This window comes from Mustelus asterias, chromosome 10, assembly GCF_964213995.1.
Source record: "Mustelus asterias chromosome 10, sMusAst1.hap1.1, whole genome shotgun sequence".
Taxonomy (NCBI): Eukaryota; Metazoa; Chordata; class Chondrichthyes; order Carcharhiniformes; family Triakidae; genus Mustelus; species Mustelus asterias.
Genome location: NC_135810.1, coordinates 38,744,630 through 38,771,833, shown reverse-complemented (window position 1 = coordinate 38,771,833; position 27,204 = coordinate 38,744,630). Strand labels below are relative to the sequence as shown.

At 42.3% G+C, this 27,204-nt stretch overlaps 1 protein-coding gene across 1 annotated transcript in view; it reads right to left on the bottom strand.

Annotated features, from left to right (window-relative positions):
• Nucleotides 1-26,259, bottom strand: part of LOC144499559 (insulin receptor substrate 2-like) — a 65,106-nt gene extending 38,847 nt beyond the window's left edge. Inside the window, exon 1 of the mRNA XM_078221664.1 lies at nt 22,928-26,259. Coding sequence (XP_078077790.1) covers nt 22,928-26,138 — 3,211 coding nt within the window. The 5' untranslated portion in view covers nt 26,139-26,259. The remainder of the gene's footprint in view (nt 1-22,927) is intronic.
• Between the last annotated feature and the right edge of the window lie 945 nt (nt 26,260-27,204).

The window sequence follows — 27,204 nt, the reverse complement described above, 5'->3', positions numbered from 1 at the left end:
CCAAACTGAATATGTGAGTAGGTTATTTCCAAATAAGTGCTGCTTGATAGCATTGTCGACAACATCTTCCATCACTTTGCTGATGATCGAGAATAGCCTGATCGGGTGGTATTTGGTGAGTTGGATATGTCCTGTTTTTTTTTTACAGGAAGGACAGGCAATTTTCTACATCGCTGGGTAGATGCCAGTGTTATAGCTGTACTGGTACGGCTAGTTCTGGAGCACAAATTTTTAGTGCTATTTCTAGAATATGGTTAGGGCCCGTAGCCTTTGCAGTATGCAGTATCTTCAGCCATTTCTTGACATCACGTGGAGTTATCAAATTGGCATCAGTGGTGCTGGGGACTTGAGGACGACAAAATGGATCATCCTCTCAGCATTCTCAATGAAGTCATGGTCGCATTGCACAGTAAAATTGTTCTTGCAGATCAATAGATCAGCTGTACTCATAAAATTCACGACTGCAGTGGAATTCATGGAATGAAGGTCACTACATCACTAAAACAAAGTGAAAAATTCGCCAACTGCTAAGTTTTCAGAATCCACCATCCACAGCAATCCTTACAGTCAAGATAAATGTAAAACTATCCATATGAAATAGAAAAATAAAATGTTTGGCTATTAGTCTGATTCAATTATGGCGGCACGGTAGCACAGTGGTTAGCACTGCTGCTTCACAGCTCCAGGGTCACGGGTTTGATTCCTGGCTCAGGTCACTGTGTGGAGTTTGCACATTCTCCTCGTGTCTGCGTGGGTTTCCTCCGGGTGCTCCGGTTTCCTCCCACAGTCCAAAGATGTGTGGGCTAGGTTGATTGGCCAGGTTAAAAATTGTCCCTTAGAGTCCTGAGATGCATAGGTTAGAGGGATTAGTGGGTAAATATGTGGGGGTAGGGCCTGGGTGGGATTGTGGTCGGTGCAGACTCGATGGGCCGAATGGCCTCCTTCTGCACTGTAGGGTTTCTATGATTCTCCTATGATTCAATTGACAATTCTCTTGCTTGAAAAGGTTGAAAATTCAAGATCCTTTCCAAAATTTAAGCATGTAACCCAAGATGATGTTTCAGTTCTGTACTTGGGTCGTGCTGCATTATCAGAGAAGTTGCCTTTTGATAAAACATTTAACTAAAATCATTTTTTCCCGTTCAGATGGATGTAAAGGATACCTTGGAACTAAATAAAGAACAATATGAGACTTTGCTGCATGTTCTGGCCAATATTCAAGTCTTCACTGGGATACTGATCACAGTGATATTGTTAGCTTCAGTATCACCAGCTAAAGTATTGACCAAAATTTCTGTATTAGTGTGCCATCTAGTCCAGTGATCTTGCTGGAAGGAATAGCTTCCCAAGGGTCATTTATGGACTTCTCTATCACGACCACGAGGAACTAGACTAAATCTTCCCAAGTGGAACAGTCACCAACCCTTCCGGAATGTCTCAGTCTCATGGAACCGGTCTCCTGAAAATTCATCTGAGCAAGACAGAAGGAAAATCAGCAGAACATTTTCTTCTCCTGTTTCATTCTAGGTAGACTCACAACAAACACTAAGACAAAGAGGTGGATGGGGAGTATTGTAGCTGCCATAATTAACCAGGTTCCATGGTGGAAAATGTGGGTTGATTAGTAAGATCCAATATGGAATTCGAGGGAAAATCACATTTAACTGGAGTTTTTGAAGAGAGAGAGGATTGATGAGGGTAATGCAGTTGATGTAGTGTTTGCGGACTTCCAAATGGCATTCAATAAAGTGCCACACCACTCATTTGAAAGAAAAGTTACAGCTTTGTCGTGTGCATACAGTCAGTATCCCTCTGTATCAGTCCCTCCAAAGCCATATGTTCACACTGCCTGCTTCTCACTGGCAAGAGATAATGAAATTTATTCAGCTCTAAGAAAACAGAACCTCAGTGATGACGTTTATGGAACAGTGAGGAGAGACTGCAAGATATTGCAATCGTGTGCTCCAGCTTGGAAGGAGTTAAACACATGTGGCCACAATAACGTTTGCAGAATTTCAAAATGCCCAGTTAAGGCTGCAGTTCAGCCTCCAGCAGGTGGCAGACTTCAGCGAGGACCTCCTAGGCTACTTAGCATACTCCCAGCAGGTAATCCCTAAACACACATGCTAACACTCTCACTAAAATGATACCACCAGAGTACATGTGTCACAGACACCATTCTGGGGACAAAATGGCATCCTTAACGCTGAAGAACTGGATGTTATGTAACCAGGTTTTGTGAGCCTGGCTTTTTTTTTCATTTTTGTGCTTTCAGGTACAGTGAAATCCAAATATGACATTTAATCTATCTAAACCCAGCAAAAAAAAGGAACTAGTGATGTATTTGAATCGACTATTAGTTTGCCATTTTCAATCAGTTGCGAGAACTATGCATGTAATAGATCGGAAATTGTTGCTTAACTAACTGGTGAAGGTAAGATATGCAAACTGTATGTAACGTGAGCACCAAAATAAACAGAGAGTGAACAAAATACTATGCCTTTCTGAAACAATCTCAGGCAGCTTCAACTTGTTGCTGAAATTATCAGTAGACTTCACATCGACTGGAAGACTGAAAGTTATAGCTCATGGAATAAAAGCAGTAGAAACGTGGATGCAGAATTGGCTGAGTAAAAGGAAACAGCAAGTCATGGTTAATGGTTGTTTTTTGGGCTGGAAGAAGGTTTTTAATGGCGTTCCCCAGGGGTCAGTATTCAGAACCTTGAGGGTTATAGGTAGGCCTAAGAGGTAGGGATATGTTCGGCACAACTTGTGGGGCCGAAGGGCCTGTTTTGTGCTGTAGTTTTTCTATGTTTCTATAAGGTTAGGGCAGGGGTGGGCTTGGATAAGATGCTCTATAATAGAGTCGGTACAGACTTGATGGGTCGAATGGCCTCCTTTTGCACTGTAGAGATTCTATGAATGTAAAATAAGGGGGACAACTCTAAAGAGTGTGCAGGAGCAGAGGGACCTGGGTGTATTTGTGCATGTCATTAATGGTTCAACAACAGATGAAAAGAGCAGTTAATAAAGCAGACAGCATCCTGTGCTTTATTAATAGTAGAGTCTAACAACACCAGGTTAAAGTCTAACAGGTTTATTTGGTAGCAAACGCCACTAGCTTTCAGAGTGCTGCTCCTTCGTCAGGTGATTGGGAGATCTGCTCATAAACAGCAAACAGGGCATATAAAGCCACAAACTCAATTTACAGAATAATAAATAATGATTGGAATGCGAGTCTTTACAGCTAATCAAGTCTTAAAGGTACAGGCAATGTGAGTGGAGAGAGCATTAGCACAGGTTAAAGAGATGTGTATTGTCTCCAGACAGGACAGCCAGTGAGACTTTGCAAGTCCAGGCAAGTTGTGGGGGTTACAGATAGTGTGACATGAACCCAGGATCCCGGTTGAGGCCGTCCTCATGTGTGCTGGATCATCGACATGGATGCCATCATCTCACGTGAGAACACCATCCACCAGGTTCACGGTACATACGCTTGCAACTCGGCCAACGTTGTCTACCTGATACACTGCAGGGAAGGATGTCCCGAGGCATGGTACATTGGGGAGACCATGCCGACGCTACGACAACGGATGAATGAACACCGCTCGACAATCACCAGGCAAGACTGTTCTCTTCCTGTTGGGAGCACTTCAGCGGTCACGGGCATTCGGCCTCTGATATTTGGGTAAGCATTCTCCAAGGCGGCCTTCACGACACACGACAGCGCAGAGTTGCTGAGCAGAAACTGATAGCCAGGTTCCGCACACGAGGACGGCCTCGACCGGGATCTTGGGTTCATGTCACACTATCTGTAACCCCCACAGCTTGCCTGGACTTGCAAAGTCTCACTGGCTGTCCTGTCTGGAGACAACACATCTCTTTAACCTGTGCTAATGCTCTCTCCACTCACATTGTCTGTACCTTTAAGACTTGATTAGCTGTAAAGACTCGCATTCCAATCATTATTCATTATTCTGTAAATTGAGTTTGTGTCTTTATATGCCCTGTTTGCTGTTTATGAGCAGATCTCCCACTCACCTGACGAAGGAGCAGCGCTCCAAAAGCTAGTGATGTTTGCTACCAAATAAACCTGCTGGACTTTAACCTGGTGTTGTTAGACTCCTTACTGTGTTTACCCCAGTCCAACGCCGGCATCGCCACATCTTTATTAATAGTGGCATAGAGTACAAGAGCAAGGAGGTTATGCTGAACTTGTATAAGACACTTGTTAGATCTCAGCTAGAACAATATGTACAGTTCTGGGTGCCACATTTAGGAAGGATGTGAACACATTGGAGAGAGTGCAGAAGAGTTTTACAAGAATGGAAGAGAAACTTCAGTTATCAAGATAGATTGGAGAAGCTGGGACTGTTCTCCTTGGAGAGGAGAAGGCCGAAAGGAGATTTGATAGAGGTGTTCATAATCATAAGCGATCTGGACAGAGTAAATAGGGAGAAACAGTTCCTGCTCATAAAAGGATCAAGAACACGAGGGCACAGATTGGAGGTGGGGTAGTTGAAACTTGAAGGTCATAAGATGAAACCAAAAATAGAGTCTCAGCAACTCCACCAAATGCCATCCAAGGTTTGCATTTTTCCCTGAGCTACAATTAAACCAGAGTTCCATTGCTGAAAAGAGCCCATAGTTTTAACCTACTTAAAAATGTTATCCACTCAAAAAAACTGGCATGGGAAAGTCTCCAATGAAACTCTGATGTTGCTGATTTGCATAAAGTGCCAGATGGGATTTTACATCAGCAAAGACGACAATTTCCTGGTTAACAACATACATTACCCATTGCCAAAAAAATGTAATCAACACTGCACAGCTGGCCTGTGGCAATGTGGAATGGTGAGATGATGGCAGTGATGATAATGACAACAACTTGTATTTGCATAACATCTTTAATATAGTTAGAAATAAGGGAGGTGACCAAATGTTTGGTCAAGAAATCGCTTTTTTAAAGGGAGAGTCTTAACAGGAGGAGGAAGAAAAATGGTGGCTCGCGATAAGCTGTGTGATAATTTTAGAAACATTTCCCACAGTTCTGACGTTTTAATGGTCAAGGCAATAATATTTTTCTGCCAATGCATTAACAGCTTTTTCTTTCATTGCTCCCAATTTTTCAATCACCTGTGGATTAACATGAAACTGTAAAACTCCTCGACCAATATGTAGCTCAATGATGAGATTATTCATTTGTTTAAAAAGTGTCAAATCAAGAGAACAGTTGTCAGTAGAATTAGGTTAGTAAAAGTCTCAGAAGGTACAAATGCACTACAAGGAACAAAAATAAATCCAATAATGTACCACATCTATGCAATTTGATCCAATTTCCTATACAATTTTAAATAGAAATGTCTTTTAGAAATGTTAACAGTTCATAATTTTATCATATTGCATTTGTTTATAGAATTTTAATGGCAGTGGTCTCCGTATTGAAGGGGTACAAGAAACATTTTGGTTTTGTCTGTTCATTCTCAAACAGCAATTCAGTAGAAGTGTGCGAGTGGGAGGATGAGCAATATTCACCACTTATAAGATTTTGGTCTGTGGAAACTGATAAAGAACTGGAGCATTGCACTAATAGCTAATGTTACTAGATTGCTTTCAAGGTTTACTGGACTCAAAATTCACGTTTACCAGGAGGTCTCCTACACAGTTGAGTTTAAAATCACCTTTTTGTCTCGAGATAGCAAAAACGGCACTTTAATGTTATATAGACCATCTGCTTTGGTACCACTCTCCCTATTATAAATTAGCATACATAGCATAATAATGAAGTTCCAAGCCTTTCATGTTATCATTTGCTTTAGTAAAATATAAAATTAACATATCATCCTGAAACCTCCACGAAGGAAAGCAGAGAAGTACAGACATTTAAAACAGAGACTGAACTGATTAATAGAAATGTTGATAGTTTTCTATGAGGTAGAGGAAAAATAGGTTTAAAATTTTAAGCGTGGACAAATTTCACTTTGTGATTTTGCAGCAATTAAGATTTGAACACATACTGGCGCAGAAAATAAAGTTCACATCTGAAACCTTAACTGTACTCTGCATTTTAACACAGACATCCCATCTGTTTAAGAGAAACAGGTTACTGGTTGTGTAAAGAATGTAGAACCCAAGTGCAATAAAATTTTATCTACTGGTGTTACTGATCAGAAATTCTACACTGCAGAGTTAAAACCAGAAATACTGAAAACTTCTGTCTAACGATGAGCAGCAGATAGAATGTAAAATTCACAACTGTTCCTGTTTGCAGAATTTTAACTAGAGCTAGATCCTTAGGCAATACATTATTTATCCATCTGACAAGTTCATTCCCCCATCATTTGTGATAGACTGTGTAAACATCCACAAAATAAAATTATTTAACTTCAGCAAAGCCTCTCCTTCCTTTCAATTGTTTTTTCAGATATCTTTTCAGTTAAAAGAGATGTTTGTATGGCTCAAGCCCTCCACCAGTGTACTTCTTCACTAGATCACTGAGAAGTCCTCCGAAGAGGTGTCGGACTGTCCCCCCACAATTTCAGGGATGTGTCTGACCCTTACTCTGTACCTCTTGTTGTCCTCCTTTGGGACTCTTACTTTTCCTGATATACATGAATGATCAAGGTCTTGGAGTGAAGGGGACAATTTTGAAGTTTGCAGATAATACAAACTTGGAAGCAAAGCAAACAGTGATGAGGACAGTGCAGAACTTCAAAAGGGGATAGACAAGTTGTTGAAATGGCCAGGTGGGTGGCAGATGAAGTTTAATATGGAGAATCATAGAATTCCTAAAGTGCAGGAGGCTATTCGACCCATCAAGCCTGCACTGACAACAACCTTACACAGAACCTATCCCCGTAACCCCATGTATTACCCTGCTAATCCCCCTAACACTACAGGGGCAATTTAGCATGGACAATCAACTTCATCCACACATTTTTGGACTGTGAAGTGCAAGGTGATTCATTTTGATTGGAAGAACATGGAAAGACAATGTAAAATAAAGGATTGAACTTTAATGAGGAGCAAGAGCAGAGGGACCTGGGTGTATATGTACATAAATCATTGAAGGTGGCAGGACAGGTGGAGAGAGCAGTTAACAAAGCATATAGTATTCTGGGCTTTATTAATCGGGTCATAAAGTACAAGAGTAAAGCGTTTATGCGGAACTTATACAAGACATTAATTAGACGTCAGCTGGAATGTTGTGTCCGGTTGTGTGTGCCACACTATGGGAAGGATGTGAACACATCGGAGAGAGTACAGAAGAGGTTTACAAGAATGGTTCTAGGGATGAGAAACTTCAGATGAAGATAGATTGAAGAGGTTGGACTGCTCTCCTCGGAGAGGAGATTTGATAAAGGTGGTCAAAATCATGAAGGGACTGGACAGAGTAGATAGGGAGAAATTGTTCCCACTTGTAAAAGGATCAAAAATGATGTTAAATGATTTGCAAAAGAAGCAAATGTTTTTTGCACAGTTTGGATCTGGAATGCTCTGCCTGGAAACGTGCTGCAGGCAGTTTCAATCGAGGCATTCAAGAGTTATTGGGAAAAGGCAGGAGAACGGCACCAAGTCATAATGTTCAAGCGGAGAGCCAGAGACATGATAGTGCATAAGGAGGCCATTTGTCCTGTCACAATTCTGTGATTCCACTTTCCTTCCCACCCCATCCCTGTAGTGCAACCAGGAGTCACCATATAAATGGTTCCAGCTCAAAGAAGGCCATTCAGTCCATCAGGTCTGTGCCAGCTCCCCGCAAGAGCAGCTCAGCTGGTCCACTTCCCGATATGTTCCCCCATAGCCCCGCAATTTCTCTCTCCAGATAATTATTCAATTCTCTTCTAAGGTCTGCTTTGAATCTGCCTCCATCACAGTGTCAGGCACTGTATTTCAGATCCTAACCACTCACTACATACAAAGGTTCTGCTCAGGTCCTCACTGCTTCTTTTGCGAATCACTTTTATTCAGTACTCATTAGTTTTCAATCCTTCTACCATCAGAAACAATTTTTTCCCATCCACTCTGTCCAGGTGCCTCATGGTTTTGAACACATCTATCAAATCTCCCCTTAATCTTCTCTTCACAACAGGAGGCAATCACCTAGTGGTATTATTGCTAGACTATTAATCCAGAAACTCAGCTAATGTTCTGGGGACCCAGGTTCGAATCCCACCATGGCAGCTGGTGGAATTTGAATTCAATAAAAAAAAATCTGGAATCAAAAATCTATTGATCACCATAACACCGTTGTTGGAAAAATTCATCTGGTTCACTAATGTCCTTTGGGGAAGGAAATCTGCCGACCTCACCTGGTCTGGCCTAATGGCTCGAGAGCCACAGCAATGTGGTTAACTCTCAACTGCCTTCGGACAAGAAGGGATGGGCAATAAATGCTGGCCAGCTAGCGATGCCCATGAATGAATCTAGCAACATAACTAAGTTCCACATCCCTTAAACAATTCCCGTGAATCTTTCCTTATTCTCTCTAAAGACTTCACACTCTTCCTAAAGTGTGGTGCCCAGAATGGGACACAATACCACAAGGCCTGCAGCAGTGTTTAATACATTTTTATAATAGCTTCCTTGTCTTTATATTCTAGGCCCTTATTTCCAAAGTCCAGAATCCTGCATGCATTATTAACTAGTTTCCCAATCTGCCACTTTCAATGATTTGTGCATTTATATCTCCATATTTCTCTGCTCCTGCACACCTTTTAGAATTGTATACTTTATTTAATATTGCCTTTTCTCAATCTTTGTATATCACTAAAGAAGTACATAGCCTCATACTGTGTGGCAACGTAGATAAAACACTGACATTCTATCATCCCGTTGCCAGTCATAGTTAGCTGATTACTATACTTAGACGTTAATCTTATTTCTATTTACATTGCTTGGCAAACTGTCTGAATCTAGCAGGGTGAAGTGAAACGCTGTCCACTACCAAGGCCTCTGTCTTTAGAGCTGACCTGCTCGTCACAAAAATCACTAGGTCATGGCAAGTCCCACTGTTGTTTTGGCAACACACAAAAGCACTATACCCCCCTTCACTGACCACAGAACAAAAGCAGGCTGCTCCACTTTGTCTAATCTCCATGTCATGTAATCTTTCCTAATACAGTGCTAACTCTATGTAATGAATAGCTTCATCTTCAGCAAGAACATCCTGACCCAGCTAAATCATTATTTCTTAACTTATGACTTAAATATGTTATATAACAAATAAATACTCCCTAAATATAGATAATTAGCTTGATTAAAATGCAATTCAAAAGCAAAGAGCAAATAGCCAGGAGTCACATCCAGACCAAGACATCTGACGGAAACTCCTGCTCTTGCTTGCATGACGCAATTGGAAACATTATGGTGGGTGCAAATAAAGTGCAGTATTTTGATTAATTTAGTTATAGTAACTGAAAACAAGCACAATGTGTTGATAGATCAAAGTGTGAAATTTCCAGTCCTTTACTAAAACTTTTCCCCTCCTCTTCACCACGTCTTCCCAAGTGTTGTTATTTCCCAGCTGAAGGACAAATATTTTTCCCGTTTTGTTTGAATTGCAAGGCAGATGGTCTGAAATCATTAGTTCATTGTCAGCAGTGATGAAGGGTAGATTACTTGTGTGCTGTGTTCATAATGGCAGGTGCACAGCCCTGGGACTGCCATCTGCTGGGAAGTAAATGTTTATTCTGCAGAGATGCTGAAGAGGTTGTGCCTCTGTTAAACAACAAAATAGAAGCCTGTAACACTTCTATTTTACCTCTCCCCTTCAGCCTTTTATGGTCTGCCCGATGAGAGTGACGCAGTGCCTAAAAATAACTGCATGTTCCATTCATTATTACTTCTTTGTAACACTTAGTGCAGGTTGTTATCTTCCAAATGAATTAAAGCATCCCTATTTATATGCCAAGCTCACAGCTCAAGAAGTGGGTGGGGATTGCAAAATGACTCAGACATGGTTTCAGCCTGAACGCAGCTGCCTTCTGAAGCCAGAGTTTTACTGTAATTGGACATCAGAAGGCTGGGGTGGGGGACTATCTAAATCATTTAAGCTGTGTGTGTAAATGTTCATATGATGTTACTAAAGGGTTGAAAGAGGATGAGTTTGGCGTTAATTGTGAGAGGCTACAGCAAGTCTAATGCCCCCCCTCCCCCACCAAATATCACAATCAAGGTACTGAAAGAACCACACACAGTCAGCACTGTGAAAAAGAAACAACATTCAGTATCATTAAATGCGGAAAAGGCTGATTCCCAGAGCAACTGAACTGACAGCAAACGTGACAAAAGTGAAGAATCCAAAGTGATGAAAATGATTACACTAAACTGATTCATTCAGTTTCAAACAGGAGATCCATTTGATTAAATTATTCAGCAACTTTATGTGAAGATATTCGACAATTTCAAATCTATCAATGGCATCTTTGTGCAATTTCTAAACAAAACAACTACACACTTTTAATTTATACAAAGAAAACATTTTAACACAATATCAGAATGATGGTCTGACAAATTAAGGCAACAGAACTGAAAACGGTAACAGTGGGAGAACAAACGGTTTATGCAGCTGGAATGTATTAATGGATTAATACTGAATGCTACTCCTCTAGTAGGTGAGATTTTAATTTGGATTTAAAGGATTTCCCACAGAAAAGAACGGTGGATAATCTAAATAAAATGCCACACAGATAATACTCTTTGTTTAAACTGATCAGAGACCATGTCACGTTTGGTGGTCTTCAAAAGAAGGAACACAATAAATTATATACGCACATTCTGTAGAATTGCTACAATGCAGAAGGAGGCCATTTGGCCCATTGAGTCTGCACTGACTCCCCAGAAGAACATCTTACCCAGCACTGCCCCCGCCTCAATCCCATCCCTATAAGCCTGTACATTTGCCATGGGTAATCCACCTAACCTATACATCTTTGGACACCAAGGGGCAATTTAGCATGACCAATCCACCTAACCTACACATCTTTGCACCCAATAGTGGCTAGAAACAGTGCATTATAAATTGTGACAGAATAAGTTTATTTATTTGTGTCACGAGTAGGCTTACATTAACACTGCAGTGAAGTTGCTGTGAAAATCCCCCCCCCCCCCCCCCCCACTGAACGTTCAAACAAAATTCATGTTTGGATGATTACTGTCTTTAACCTAAAATGCGAAGGGGCTCATATTTCTTTGCTCATTGTTAATCAATCCTTCACCCTGTAAAACTTTACTTTGCATACCCGGTCACTCCTGTAAAGAGTTATTCTTTCCTTCGCCCAAGTTAGGCCTGAATCGACAAATCACCCACTTAGAAACCAAAACCGGAGAGGCTATGTTTATTCTGCCTCAGACGCAAATTCTTAAACTGCTCCATAATAACAGGCAATTTTCAGCCATCGTGACATCAGTTTACAACCTCCAATCACAACTGCAATGAATGTAAGTGACAAGGGCTACTGTGACACACAAGGGATTTGTTTTTATTTGTATCTAAAACTTATATTTCCATCAAGCTCTGACGCAAACCAAACTTCAAGAGAACCTGCGAAATTTCACTTCTGACTAACGCTGGCACGGAAAATTTTCCACAGCCATAAAAGAAAATGGAGAAAGGTGGGTAAATCGATTTAAGATCCAGATCAGCGATGATACAACTGAATGCAAAACAGGCTTGAGGGAGCTATATAGTTATCACGTACCTTAGATAATCACTACGAAACAGATGGGGATGTCAAGATCTTATTCCCATGCAGGCCTTATTCCAAGAATGCAGCAACTTCTGGGGAAAACATGTTGTTAGGATGCCGGATCAGAAACCCCAAAGTGCGGCACGGTAGCACAGTGGTTAGCACTGCTGCTTCACAGCTCCAGGGACCTGGGTTCGATTCCCGACTTGGGTCACTGTCTGTGTGGAGTTTGCACATTCTCCTCGTGTCTGCGTGGGTTTCCTCCGGGTGCTCCGGTTTCCTCCCACAGTCCAAAGCGGGTTAGGTTGATTGGCCATGCTAAAATTGCCCTTAGTGTTCTGAGATGCGTAAGTTAGAGGGATTAGTGGGTAAATATATAGGGATATGGGGGTAGGGCCTGGGTGGGATTGTGGTCGGTGTAGACTCGATGGGCCAAATGGCCTCTTTCTGTGCTGTAGGGTTTCTATGATATATTATGAAGCTAGACTAGACCTCAACAGTTTTTCTATTTTGGCACTGTGAGGATAGGATGCTCCACTCCTGGTGTGATTCTATTGAAACTAAGGAGCTTTTACCAAAACAAACTTATTTAACAACACAGTTTAATTATAACAAATGAATTAGCTTAACTTTTAACAACTGACCAATACTTAAAGAGGACAAGATACAATTCTTAACTGCTACCATATCATTATTAGTTCCAATCAAGCAATATTTCTCTGATAGACTTAAACCCCTCTAAAACGCAGGCATAATTGCTTGTGACTTTTAGAAAGCCTCTGGAGAGAGAGAGAGAGGCACTTCTTTCTCCCACCAGCTTTAGGCTGCAACTGCTCTTGGTTTAAAATGAAAATGAAACTGTTTTCTCCTGCAAGCTTAGGCCCTCCCAATAACCATATGACTCTGTCCCTGTCAATCAACCTATTCAAAACTCACATGACTGTCTACCTAGTCTAAAAATCGCAGAACATAAGTAAACAAAACGTTCATTAACTTTCAAAAGTAACACATCCCGAGCTAAAATGAGTTATCCTGCTCTCAGCATTTAAGCTATGTGTCTTTTCAGACAAACTGACTGTTGTAACAAAAGATTGCCTCTTAAAGCAGCCCCATCTTAAAATATAAAATATATCAAAATAGCACAGTATCATCGCAATATATAGCTGAGGCTTCAAGTGATGTCTGTTGGTAATTTCATAAAAGGAGATAGTCATACTTTCTGCCTTTTGTAGCAAATCGCACAATTTCGTCTTGAAAGGGTAAAAGCCCATTATTGGTTAAAGTGGTAAATAGGTAGTATTCTTGGGCAGGCTGGCTGCCCAGATGTCACCAAACCAATGCCAGGAACAGTACAAGTTTATCTCCAAACTAATACTGTTTATAAAACAAAAGGAGTATAGATCAGACTTGATAGTCCATTAAGGTGAAAGGGCAGAAAATTCCTCGTCTGGTGAGAGGAAATACGAATAGTTCAGACTAACTCTTTAAATACGTTACAACCAGTTACGGCCGGAATTCTCCAACCTCACCCACAGCTGGGATTCTCCGGTTCTGCTGCAATGAATGGAGTTTTAGCTGAGCACCAAATTCTCTCTTCTCGTTGGCAGAAGCGGCAGGACAAATGAGATCAGAGAATCCTCGCCTATGTGTGGGAAAGATTGAAAATGTAAAGAGAGGACACCACTTGTTTTGAACCAGCCGCATGTTGACAATGTAGACAACCCAACAATACTGGAGCTGAATTACACAGGTGAGCTAGATAAATAACATGACTGAAACGACAGCAGCACAAACACTGAATCTTATCTTGGTTTAAGGTAGAGTTAGAATTCTTTGCAACATATATGAACAAAAAATGAAAAATGATCAAGCGATAAAAACTTTGTGGAAACTGTTTTACTGCCAAAACTTTGTGGAAATGGTTTTACAGGGTTGTGTTCCCTGCCACAGCAGCCTCTGCAAGACGTGCCGGATCATCGACACAGATGCCATCATCTCACGTGAGAACACCATCCACCAGGTACACAGTACATACACTTGCAACTTGGCCAACGTTGTCTACCTGATACGCTGCAGGAAAGGATATCCCGAGGCATGGTACATTGGGGAAACCATGCAGACGCTATGACAACGGATGAATGAACACCGCTCGACAATTGCCAGGCAAGACTGTTCTCTTCCTGTTGGGGAGCACTTCAGCGGTCACGGGCATTCGGCCTCTGATCTTCGGGTAAGCGTTCTCCAAGGCGGCCTTCACGACACATGACAATGCAGAGTCGCTGAGCAGAGACTGATAGCCAAGTTCCGCACACATGAGGACGGCCTCAACCGGGATCTTGGGTTCATGTCACACTATCTGTAACCCCCACAACTTGCCTGGACTTGCAAAATCTCACTCGCTGTCATGTCTGGAGACAATACACATCTCTTTAACCTTTGCTTAATGCTTTCTCCACTCACATTGTCTGTACCTTTAAGACATGATTAGCTGTATTAGCATTGATTAATTTGATTAGCATTCCAATCATTATTCTGTAAATTGAGTTTGTGACTCTGTATGCCCTGTTTGTGAGCACATCACTCACTCCACCTGACGAAGGAGCAGCACGTTCCGAAAGCTAGTGGCATTTGCTACCGAATAAACCTGTTGGACTTTAACCTGGTGTCGTTAGACTTCTTACTCCATTTACTAGTTACAGGGCTTCACAGGAAATGGTGCCTGCATCCATTTCAATAGAAAAGGACCACTAAAATAACACGGGACGAGCAGCAGGTTGTCATTCGTGATGTGGCTAGCGTTTAGATTTTCCACTTCAAAAATGTTTTTAGAAATTGAAGTACATCACACAGCGCAGAAAAGGCCCTTCAGTTCATCGAGTTGGCACCAAAAATAACTACCACTAAAGTCGTGCTAATTCTATATTCCAGCACGCGTCACATATCCTTAAGTATCTTTAAGTTTCTGCCTGAAAAAGATCATTAAGTACCTGTTTCAGGCAGAAAAAAAACAAAACTTGAACAAATCCATAATCGATATCTGAAAAGAGAGCAAACCTTACTGGCTGATGATCCCTGGAATGTCTGTCAGGACCCATTCATCAAGCTAAAAGGAATGCTTTCTATTTGACAGCAGATAGTTGGCTGAGGCCCTAGGAAAATCATCAGAGACTGGTTCAAACGGTGTGGATTCACATTGGCCTGTGAAACTTCCTGCTTTTATAAGGTGCCACAGTGTAAATGCAGGATGCCTCAAGAATGTGTTTCATGGCACAGACACACACACAGTTGAGTTTGAACTCAAAACCTTCCGACACAGAAATAATAGAGCTACTATCACTTGCCAAGGCCTGAGCCAATATAGTAACAAACAGAAAATAAATCTTTACTCGGAGTTTGGAAACAACTCTAGAAAACAAGGACTGCTTTTGCAAGGAGGTACAATTCAAGTTTAAAGATATATATACACTGTGAAGGGAAGGGCAAGCTTAGTAAAACACAGCTTTGGAACGCTTCAGTTTAGAACTGATAGGTTTAAACTGGACACCTTTGCTTTCATTTCTCAATGGCTAGCTTCCTTGTGCCAATCCTGAATCCAAGTAATTTGTGTTTTGAACACTTGAATGTTTTGATACGTCTTAGCATTTATCCGACAGTAGCATTAGGATTTTTACAGGACAAGAACCAGAAGGGAAGTTAGCACTCTCTCTCCCCACACGTGAAACTTTTTGAATCGTCTCATCAGATACAAAACTTATCATTCACACAGAATTAAAAAAGAGCAATTTCTCATGATTCTTTCAAGGTGCAGTACAAAGAAAACTATTTTCTTCTTGTTAAAAATGTTAATATATAAGTTTTTAAAAAATAATTTAATCATGGCAATGACCTATTGTAGCAAGTATGTGCCAGTTTAAATTTCCCAAAGTCAAACTCTCATTTCCTAATGGATTTTCATATCAATTAATATGCATATTTTCAATAATTCACCAAATTCCCTCTTGAAAGTACCTAATTAGCTCCAATTCAACAAAAGCTTTGGACAGCGAATTCTGATTCCATCCACTCTCATGTTAAGGAGTTTCCCTGGCCCCTTCAAATCTTGTGTTTACTGTAAATGTATGCCCTGCTGTTACACAAATGTTCTTGTCCTGTAAAAATCCTAATGCTACTGTCGGATAAATGCTAAGACGTATCAAAACATTCAAGTATTCAAAACACAAATTACTTTGATTCAGGATTGGCACAAGAAAGCTAGCCATTGAGAAATGAAAGCAAATGTGTCCAGTTTAAACCTATCAGTTCTAAACTGAAGCATTACCAAAGCTGTGTTTTACAAAGCTATTTACAGTCAACAAAGTGCCCTCATTTGACTTAACCCTGCATTTATATTGTAACTTAGCATCATTGAAAAGGTTTATGGTTCCAGTATTCTGTCAAATCTCGTTTAGAAAATATACTGGTGGAGTTCTTGACCTCCTGAGCGCCTTTTGAAGTTATATGTTTACACAGGCCAGAAGCCCTTGACCATGGGGCTTTTAAACATTTAGAAGCTGCTGGGGGCAGAGTTTCAACTATGTAACCATGCACTGGGAGGCTCAATTCTAATCACAGTCAGGCAGTACAAGTGAGCTATGTCTAACTGACACCTACACTGCAGCTGCTGAGGTCAGCCAGACGGCTGGCTGCAGTGTAATTCCAACATGACTGTGTGCTGTGACTCTTTTGCACCCAACTTTAGGTCAGTGTCACTCTGGGAGGATGAACTCACCAGGTCATGGCTAGAATTGAATGCTTGCGTGTTCACTACTTAGATTCAGTTTATTACCCTTGCTGCAAGTAAACACAACACTGTTTTCCTATAAATACCATCCTCGTCTCACAGTAAAGCTATTGTACTCTCTTACCATCAAACTACATTACTAATCTAGGACAAAAGACAACAAAAGACCAAAGGGCCAATTTTAACTCAGGGGTGCAGGAGCTGAAACAGATGGAGCATTGCCATTTAAATTACTGCCCCATTCCTTTGGGATAGGCAGGCTTCCTGTGCCTGAAGTTGGAGAAATTAAAGAGACATGGTGGGGGCAGGGAGAACTTCCCAACGATGGGAAAACTTGTATCTCCCCCCCCCCCCCCCACCCCCCCCACCCCCACCACCCCATCCCATCATATTAAACCCACCTGCATCATATCCTACTAGATGGAGGAAAGGGAACTCAACACAATTTATCATTTTATCCACTGATTTTATCCACTGTGTTAGATAACTTCATGACACTGCCAGAATCATTCATCAACTTACCCTTTCCCTGATCAGCATTAAATTCTTTTATATTTCTTTCCAAATGGTTAACTTGCTGTGCCATTTTGAACCATCGTCAGATAAATCAATTGATCCTAACTTATCCCCAACAAAACCACTTAGCTAATGAAATTTGTTGCATTTTCTTTCACACCCACTTTTAAGCTACAACACTGCACCCGGAATGCACAGACTTCAAAAGTAGCAATACAGGGAAAATGAAAGTCCTCTTCAGTAAAACAGGTAGTTTAATATCTCATCTAAAGGACAGCTCTCTGACAATAAGACTCTCCCTTGGAGCTCCCATGAATTATGTGCAGAATTCTGGAGCAAGGAAGAATAAATATTTTGATCAACTGCATCATATCACAGAATTTTGGCTACTCAGAACATAGAATTAGAAGTTGATAATTTTTCATTCTCAATACTCCTGTTTTTCATATTGTACTAAGATAATTTAATGCAGAAATGCTACACTGATTCTCAGACTTTAAAAGGATCATGGCAAGAGTGGTCCACCAGAAGAGAAATTTGAAAGTTTCCTTTCAATTTAAATTTTAATCTTGGAATGAATCAAGTAAACCAAACTTCTGGAGGGAGAAAGTTTTAACCAAGCCTTCCCTTACTTCACTTTGACAGGAGTGTTCAAACTATGGCTGTGATATTTATGGGACATAGGGTAAGGTTTTGGCCCTCCAGAATGATAACAGCCTCATTTCAAAAACACCCATTGCCTAATTCTGTAGGTCAAAAAAACAAGTGAGCAGCTCAACCTTTGGACAAACAGTCTACATTCCAGTCAGAAAACAGAGTACCTGACAACTGGCAAGCAGCTGACTCACTTGTTTTTGTAAAGTATTTTAATCACAGCCCACGGTGACTCAAGACATGAAACCAACTGCAGCTTTTAAATAAAAACACTCAAAACATACGTGCATTTCAAGGTACATGCACAACTTTAGAGAATACGAGTTCCAATTAACAGGGGTCTGCTGAAATAATGAATGCTGAGGAAATGCATAACAGATGTTTAAATAGTAAAAGTAAAAACATAATGCTGGAAATATACTGCAGGTTCATCAACATCTTAACATTTTGAGTACACCCTTTTTATTTACTTCTGCTTCCATCAGGTTTGTGTTAAATTCTTGTAAAGTTTGGTTTGGATTAACATGCATTACAATTACACACAAACCCAAGGTATAACTGAAACAGGAGCCACAGAATATAATGAATTGAACTAACTAAAATTGATGCAGCTCTTCACTCAGATGCTATTTAACAGAAAGTCACTACATGATGCTGTTTTCCTTTCATACTGTCGCCAATCTGGTTCTCTCAAGGCAAACTGGATTTATGGAAAAAAACAAGTCCTGAAATTCTCAAGAATCTCAGTTTCCAGCACACCTGATCCCATGATACCAATAATGAAGACCATCATTGTAGAATCAGCTTTTTCCTACTCCCTCTGCATTTGGTGTTTAACGAATGGAGTAAACGAAAGTTTGTTACCAGTGCCATCCTGTTGTGGCAGGAACAGAATGACAGATGCCTGCCCTCACTGAAGTTGGGGGAAAGAGGGAGAAGGGCAGGTTAAAGATGTTATTAAATCGATCAGAGCCAAATTTGAGTTCAATAGTTAAAATGGGACAATGTCTCATTAAGAGTGAAGCTTCTTAGCAAGCCATTTTTGTAGCCATCCTACCTCATTAGTAACTATTTATCAAGGAACTTTGCTGACATTAATAGCAAGGCACTTGTAATATCACACTAATGACCCAAATGAAAAGACAAAATTAATTTCCATCAGAAAAATGCCAGAGGTAAAAGAATTCCAATTAGTAATTTTTGCACCAATTAGTTAATACTGTCCACGCAATTAGCTAAAGTAATTGAAATCAACACAAGCCATAGGATATATCACAGTACTCAGAACAGACACCCAAGACTGGTAACTGGTCTTCAAGAATGACATATTAGCTTTAACCCTTCATTCTCAACATAAATTTTGGATGAAGATGCAGAATATAACCATGTTAAAATTGTCAAAATGTCTACCAATTTGTTTGTACCCAGAAGAAAGATAAATGTTTCCTCCTTCTCAATTATTCACTTCCCTTTTTTATCTGGTCTGACCAGTCCATAACAAGATAGGCAGATGACCTGTTCCCAAGACTGCCAATAAACGGCAACCAGTAGCTTCATAAGAGCCACAGGGAATAATTACTTCACCCTCCCAACAATGGAAAGTCCAAAAGCAGACAATCACAAATCCATTGCCGAGAGGCAATACCAAGAACCTGGACGAGGAATTTGAATGTCACCCAGCTAGCCTTGTGTCTGTCCTCATCTGACACCCACATACTGGCACTTCTCCAGCAGAGCTAGAGTTACTGGATAATGTTCAGAAGTAGGAATTCTGGCTACCACTCCAGTTCGGGGGCATTACAGCCAGCGCAATGCTCCTGTCCATCTCAGTATTAGACCGCCTGGTGTGAATCCCTACTGAGCTTCCAGGGGAAGCTAAGTATTTCTGAAGCAGCAGCAAAATGCACAAAGGACTCGGAAAACTTCTGGATTCAGTGAATCAACACTATTAAAAGGGGGGGGGGGGGGGGTTGGATGCTGAGTGGACTGGAATAGAGCAGTACGTTCAATTCAGTAGCTGCTGCACAGAGATGATTACCGGTAATGATATTGATTCCTTTGTGGATCGTGGGATCCAAGAATCTAAAGATTTTTAAACATCAAATGCATGGGGCCTCGACAGGGAGAGATTCTAGCAGAAGGATTAAAATCCTTTCTAGTTCAGACTGTGTTGTTGGTATCAGAAAAATATCTTGAATGTGGAAATATATATTATTACTGATGTTTTCATAGTTGTGTTAGCTAGGTACAGGCCTTTCTGAATACAATATTTGACCTGAATATTCCAGGCTTCTTGAGTCTCTTCCACAGGCTAACAAAACTAAAATATGGGATTTTAATCTGCCTGGGATAGGCAACACATCAGTCTAAATATACCCCAAAACCCTCCATTTTGAGTGCCATTAGACTGTCATGTTTGTAAATTAAGGCCTATCATTCAGTTTATAGTAAATTGCCGTTGCTTTTAATAACAAAAATTACAGTTTTTGGTTAGATTTGGATTATCTTATCTATGAAAAGATTATGCATTAAAATTGTTCTTAGACCAAAAATGTGTTTTAAAAATTATTTTCTAATTGCGAAAAATCAACAAATTCAAATTTATTTTACCAACTCTTCAAAATGTGCTGGAAATGAATGAGTTAAAATATCCCTTTCAACAAACATTCTTTATACATTGCTTATAACCAAGAAAAATGTCCCAAGGTGCTTCACTGAAGTGGAGTCAAAGAATAAATGCCGAGTCAAAGAGGAGTTTAGGAGAGGTAGTCAGAAAGTTGGTCAAAAGATGGGTTTTAATCACGTGCTAAAGGAAAGCGGAAAGGTTTTAGAGATTGAAAAAAGTGGAGAGGTTTTAGAGATTGAATTGCAGAGTGTGGCAGCTGAAAACGAATGTGGCAGGAGGGGGAAAATATGAGAGGCTAGACAGAGAAGCTTCTTTAAATTTTGATGAAATTATTGTTTTTATGTGGGGTGGGGTGGGGTGGGGTGGGGAGTTCATTCTCTCTTCTTCATATGATTGTGAATCTAAATAAAACTGATTTAAATTTTCTTCAGAATACTCCTCCGGTTACCATCTTCCATCTTTAGTACTTTACTAATACCCTCAGGAATCTTTGGTAAACAAGTTATTAAGCACTGCCCTGGAACTCACGCGCACACTTCATGTACTTTGTACATTTTGTTCTCAGCAGATTAACACGGCTAACAAAAGAACCTTAATGCAGAAAGTGGCTAACATTCCAATCTATCAATGTCGAGGCAACAATCTATTTCTCATATTAATTTCTATAAAATGAGGCAATCTATCTGTATATATTTCAATGACTTCTTGAAAACACGCCAACTAGTGCCACGTACAGAAATGAGCAGCTTTCCTGTTGCCCGTAGCAAAATCAGCTAATAAAGTAAATAAATCACAGACAGGCTGGCAGCTCGTACTAGACTACCAGTTACAAACAAGCTACATTTTTCAGTGCCTTTTGGCATCCAAACGTGCTATTTAACATGAATGAACAGAATGTGGTGTCTTTTTGTTAGGGTGGTGCTGATCCAATTTTGCAACAGATCACTCCAGTGACTAATCAGGCACCCTGATCAATTCAACCACTATATAAAATAATACAACTTCCTGATTAAATGTGTTCTGGGAATCTTACAATAACATACTGACATCATGTTGAACAAGACTCAGCTTGTCGAGAGTGATTTTCTTTTCATCTAATACCTGTGCCAACTAGTCCACGAACAAACTCAAAACATTTCACTTTGTGTGTTTTTTTAACTTCGATAATGTCACCAGTGTTCCACATCTCTGAATGCGAACATCCTGATAGGAAGTACTAGTATTATTGTTAACCCAACAAAACTGCTTTCAAAAGTGTATTCGCCAGATATTGTGTGTTTTTCCATCAAAATAACCAAAGTACCTTGATTTCAGCAGAGTTGGAGACAAGTCCACAGTAGTTAATCTCACAAATCTTATGTTCTTAAATCACTTGTACTGCTTATGTCATACACCTTAACGAAAAGCATATGAACTGTGATATTAATTTTTAAAATGTGGAATATCCTGATACAGCTATGTTGAAACATTCAGAACCACTAGTTGGACACGTTTTACTTTCTCAATTACTTTTAGAATTGTGTATCCAAACATCTAGAATCTCTTCCCTAGCACAGATGCACAATTGCTATGAAACTAGGCTATCATTGTAGTGGCCTCCAAGTATAAAAATAAACCCAAAAAGACAGCTGCTATTCCAGCTTTTGCTTTCAGTTTGACTAAAAAGCACAACCGAAAAACCCAAAATAAATAAAAAATCAATGTTGTAATGAGAAACCAACTGATTTGTTTCCATTTACTGAACTTGTACTTCAGACTCTGCATGTCCCAAAGATAAATATAAACTAACAAATATCCATATGAATATTTGCAACACAAAATGTCACAAATCTACACCAGGGTTCAAACTTTGCATTAATGTATCTGCATTTTCCACTTATATTAAGACTGCTCTTATTAATGGTTTCAATATGAAACAGATCACTCAAGACATTCTTTCTTCTCCTCTTCAGACCACCATGCCCCTACCCATCCTTTCTTTCCCTTCCCTTTCAATTGATGCTGTGCCTAAATTCTAAACAGGTTGAAGATGAATTCTGTTTGGCTCAATCCAAAATAAGTATTCCATCTCTGACTTCTGTTTTCTGCCCCTTGTATTTTGAACTCTTGGCCTCTGATAAGATAGATACAAGTTCACACAATATAAAAGGGCAACAGCCAATACCGTTCTGTAGTTCTAACAAGCTGAACTAGGATACTTAATTTTAAGAACAACTTTGTGCTTGGTAATGCTACAGCATTTTTGCAAATAAACCAAAGTAAAACTGAATATTGAAAGTACAAGATGCTTCATTTTCAGTATTTTATCTTGCATGCTGTATCTGGTCTGTATTCCTCACCTTTGAGAATCAATTACAATTACCAAGTGCTTCCAGTCAGTTGAGCAATAAAAAGTGTAGGCAGATTTTTTGGGGCAGTGGGGGGCTGGGATGGGTTTGGGTGCAAACATGCATTCAATTCTCCTCAGTAAAATGACACAGGAATAACCAAACAGTTCTAAGTTCTCAAATCCCACCTTCCAAGATCCCTGATTCATAACCAAAACTCATTGTGAATGTTTGTAAAATCAGGAGGCTCCTCCTGATTACCAGCACATTCAAAGCTATAGTAATAAATGCGTAGAAAATAAAATTAATAGGTAAAGATATACAGTTGACAAACCTTCCACAGCAGCAACTCGGTCGAAATTCTTTGACACAAAGTCTATTCTGGCGTATGTGTTTGCGTCTGTACCATTAATACTTCCTTTGGTTTGAGGGGTTGATCGACATCGTACTATTTTCTCACATTTCATCAAATCGTCATCCATTAAATCTAAGGCAATGTAGTTCAGCCCGTTCTGGAAACCGGTGGATGTTTTGCGGCACATTGGGCTTTCTTGGTCCTCTTCAGCTTCATCACTCTTTCTGAGAGAAACATTTTCAAATGAAGCAGAACTGTGCCTCTTGGGATCGTGAGCAAATGAAGGCGAAACAGGTGTGACAGTTGTCGTGGATGAGAACGTTTCTGAACTATGTCTCCTTCTTCCTTGGGGGTCAGCACGGATTACTTTCGCCCCCCGATTGGGATCTGGTGGCAGACTCGGAAGCAGGAAAACCTCTACCCCAGGCATCTGGTCAATCAGGGAAAGTCTTTTCACACCAGTGGTTGAGCTAGCTACTTGTGTACTTTCGTGTTTTGGTGAAACTGGTAGTGGAGATGTTGTGGCGATTCCAAATGTCATTTCTGTATAATCAGTCTCATTTTCCAAAGGGTTGGGGAGACAGGATGTTCCAACCTGACCTTTCAGGTACATATCAGCTGGGTGACTTCTGCTGGAGCACGACATTGGCGATCCAGCCACTGCATCAAAGGAACCAACGGGAACGATTCCATTTTTTAGTGACTGAGAGTTGAGATCGAGGTTCATGTAGTCAGACACTGGGGACCTCCGCTGAACATTGCCAGAGTCCATGGAAGATAAGGGACCTTCTTGTGACACAGGTGTGGGGGAATAGACAAATTTGTTGCTGAAATCTATGTTAATATATTCTCCTGGGCTCTTTGGTTCATCCGGTAAAGGATGCTCATTTGTACTTGGTAATGTGCTTGCTCTTAGCTTGTCCAGTGACAACCGGGTGGGTCTCATAGCTCTTCCTCTTGACACTAGACAGTTAGTCCGACTTTGCCGCACTGGTGAATGAACATGACTGGTTGCACAAGATGCGCTAGACTTCATATTAAATGTCGGCTCTTCGAGAATCACATTACCTGGCGAGTTCATCAGAACATAGTTATCATTTTCTCCATTCTTCTGACACTGAGGTTTATAAGATCGGGGTAAGGAGTAAAATGAGTAGCTGGGTTTGGGAAGTTCATCACTTACAGGGTTGAAAAAGTAGTCTGGAGGAGTAACTGATGCACAACAGTCAACAGGAGACATGTTCATATACTCATCATTGGTGAACTTTCCATCTGAACTTTCTCCTGATAACTTTGATCTGCACCACATTCTCATGTATCCACTTGTGTCTGGCGAGCAGCTCTCAGTTGGAGAAATGTTCTTGTATCCATTTGCATTCACTTGGGAATGTGATCGGGGATTAATTATTTGTTTTGGGGCAGAAATACTTTTGGGGCTCATTGGCATGTAGTCATCACTTTTGTTCGGTGCAGGTGCTATGCCAGGAGTCATTGGCATATAGCCATCATCACCAAGGTTAGTGGATCCAGAACTTCTTTGGGATCCTATTTCGATGTCACAATAATCTTCTGGGTAAGGATTGTAGGCAACTTTGGGGGATGCAGTATGTGAAAGATGTCCTGAACTGCCCATGCAGGTAGCTTTCAATAAAGTATATTCATCTAATGAAACTGAAGAAACCTGCGACGTGACTCTCTGTCGGCATGGAGTTGTTAAAGAGCAAGTTCTTTTCCTGTAGCCCTTCTCAAGTTCTGCACTTTCACCCCTAGCCATCTGATAACAGCTGCAGTTAGACAGGCCACTAGTATGTCTTTCCATTAACATATACCCATACAATTCGCTGCCTTCTCGAACAGGTGGTGTGTCAGTAAGCGACTCTGGTGTGTTACTTCTGTTCCCCACATAATGTCTCAAGTCCCCAGGACTAGAACCATACTCATCGAAGGAAATAAACCCACCATCACTCGGAGAGCCTGAAACAGATGCACTGGCACTGGATGGCCGAGGTATGGTGTCCGAAGCAGATCCATGCCCGCTACTTGATGACAGACTTACTGGACTTGTGGCAGATGGGGGGGAATGGGACATTGGCATAGACATTGATCGACTATGGTGAAGAGAATTGTGCTGGAGCACTCTTGAATTTCTATACATAGTATTTGAGCGACTGAAGTGTGTTCTCACCATACTGGGACTGATGGGGCTGCCAGTCACAGACTCTGGTCGACACATGGAACTATCACCTTCGCTGGCGGTCCTCATGCGGCACGATGTGATTTTATTGGCTGACAAAGGGGTTGTGATGCTGTCAGTCCGTGATCGCCTCTGCAGACCGGTCTGACTGGGGGGCAGGTTATTCAGGTGCCTTCTGGTTGGTACAGTGATGGGGTTGGAACCTGAAGATTGACTCTTGCTTCTGGGCCGGAATTCACAAAACTCTTTCATCGCTTTCATGGCTTCCAGGATGGTTTCGTGGATGTGCTGAGCCACCACTGAGTCATCCACCTGCATCCACAGCTCCCCGGGACCAGTAGATGCTGACCTGCCCACTTCAATGAAAAAGAAATTCTCTGAGTGCCCACACCGCCGGATGTTCATCAGCTGCAGGTTGACAGAAGGGACCTCGGAATTGAGTTTCACAAAGCCCATGCTCTTACTGGAAAGGCACAGCATGTAAAAGCCTGTGAGGTTTTTGGCTTGTCCCAAGCCTTTGGGTTTCAAGTTAACTTGCCACACTTCCTTGTAAAGGGCAGAAGCGGGGGTGAGCAGCCCATAGGCCAGCTCCTGCTGCACAGACACAGAGGACACATCAGGCACCAACTTGTCCTTGTTCAGCAGGTCGGTGAGGGCGAGGAACCAGCTCTCCTGCTCCTGCTCACTGTCTGCTGCCACCGCCAAGTACTCCTCTTTAGTGTAGAGGGCGATGAGGTATTTGTGTTTAGCGTCTGCTCTCTTGTTAATATTCAGGCAGCTCTCCAAAGGGATGATCCTCTTTGCCACCGACTTATTTCTCCACTTCTTCTCGTTCTCATAATACTCGAGGCGGGCCGGGCAGTCCCCGCTTCGCTCCCTCAGCACGAAGAATCTCTTGTGCCCATGTTTCTGCTTCTTCAAGTAACCGCATTTCTTCACCTTGGCGGGGCAGGGGGAGCCCCCTAACCCCCCCTTCAACACAGGCGGACTGGCCATCCTTTCAAAGAGGGGAAATCCTCCAGTAATTCGCGGACAGATTTGCTGCTCCGCTCTTGTTTTTCTGCTGCTCTCGGTGCCGGGAGCAGAGTGGAAGTGAGAGCTGTAAATAACACACACTGAGAGGCTGCACAGCAAAACAACATGTGACCCAGCTCCTCACACACACACACCCCCTCACACAGACACAGGGAAGGAGTTCACAGGAGGGGGGGAGGGAGGAGGGGGAGGGGAGAGGGGGGGAGGGAGGAGGGGGGAGGGGAGAGGGGGGGAGGGAGGAGGGGGGAGGGGAGAGGGGGGGAGGGAGGAGGGGAGAGGGGGGAGGGAGGAGGGGAGAGGGGGGGAGGGAGGAGGGGAGAGGGGGGGAGGGAGGAGGGGAGAGGGGGGGAGGGAGGAGGGAGAGGAGGGAGGGAGGAGGGGAGAGGAGGGGAGGGAGGAGGGGAGAGGAGGGGAGGGAGGAGGGGAGAGGAGGGGAGGGAGGAGGGGAGAGGAGGGGAGAGGGGGGAGGGAGGAGGGGAGAGGGGGGGAGGGAGGAGGGGAGAGGGGGGGAGGGAGGAGGGGAGAGGGGGGGAGGGAGGAGGGGAGAGGGGGGGGAGGGAGAGGGGGGGAGGGAGGGGGGGGGGAGGGAGGAGGGGAGAGGGAGGAGGAGGGAGGGGGGGAGAGGGAGGAGGAGGGAGAGGGGGAGGAGAGAGGGGGGAGGGGGAGAGAGGGGGAGGGAGGAGGGGAGAGAGGGGGAGGGGAGAGAGGGGGAGGGGGAGAGGAAGGAGGGGAGAGAGGGGGAGGGGGGAGGGGAGAGGGGGGAGGGGGGAGAGGGGAGGGGGGGAGGGGAGAGGGGAGGGGGGGGAGGGGAGAGAGGGGGAGGGGGAGGGGGGGGAGGGGAGAGAGGGGGAGGGGGGAGGAAGGAGGGGAGAGAGGGGGAGGAAGGAGGGGAGAGAGGGGGGAGGGGGGGAGGAAGGAGGGGAGAGAGGGGGAGGGGGGAGGAAGGAGGGGAGAGAGGGGGAGGGGGGGAGGAAGGAGGGGAGGGAGGGGAGAGAGGGGGAGGGGGAGGAAGGAGGGAGGGGAGGGG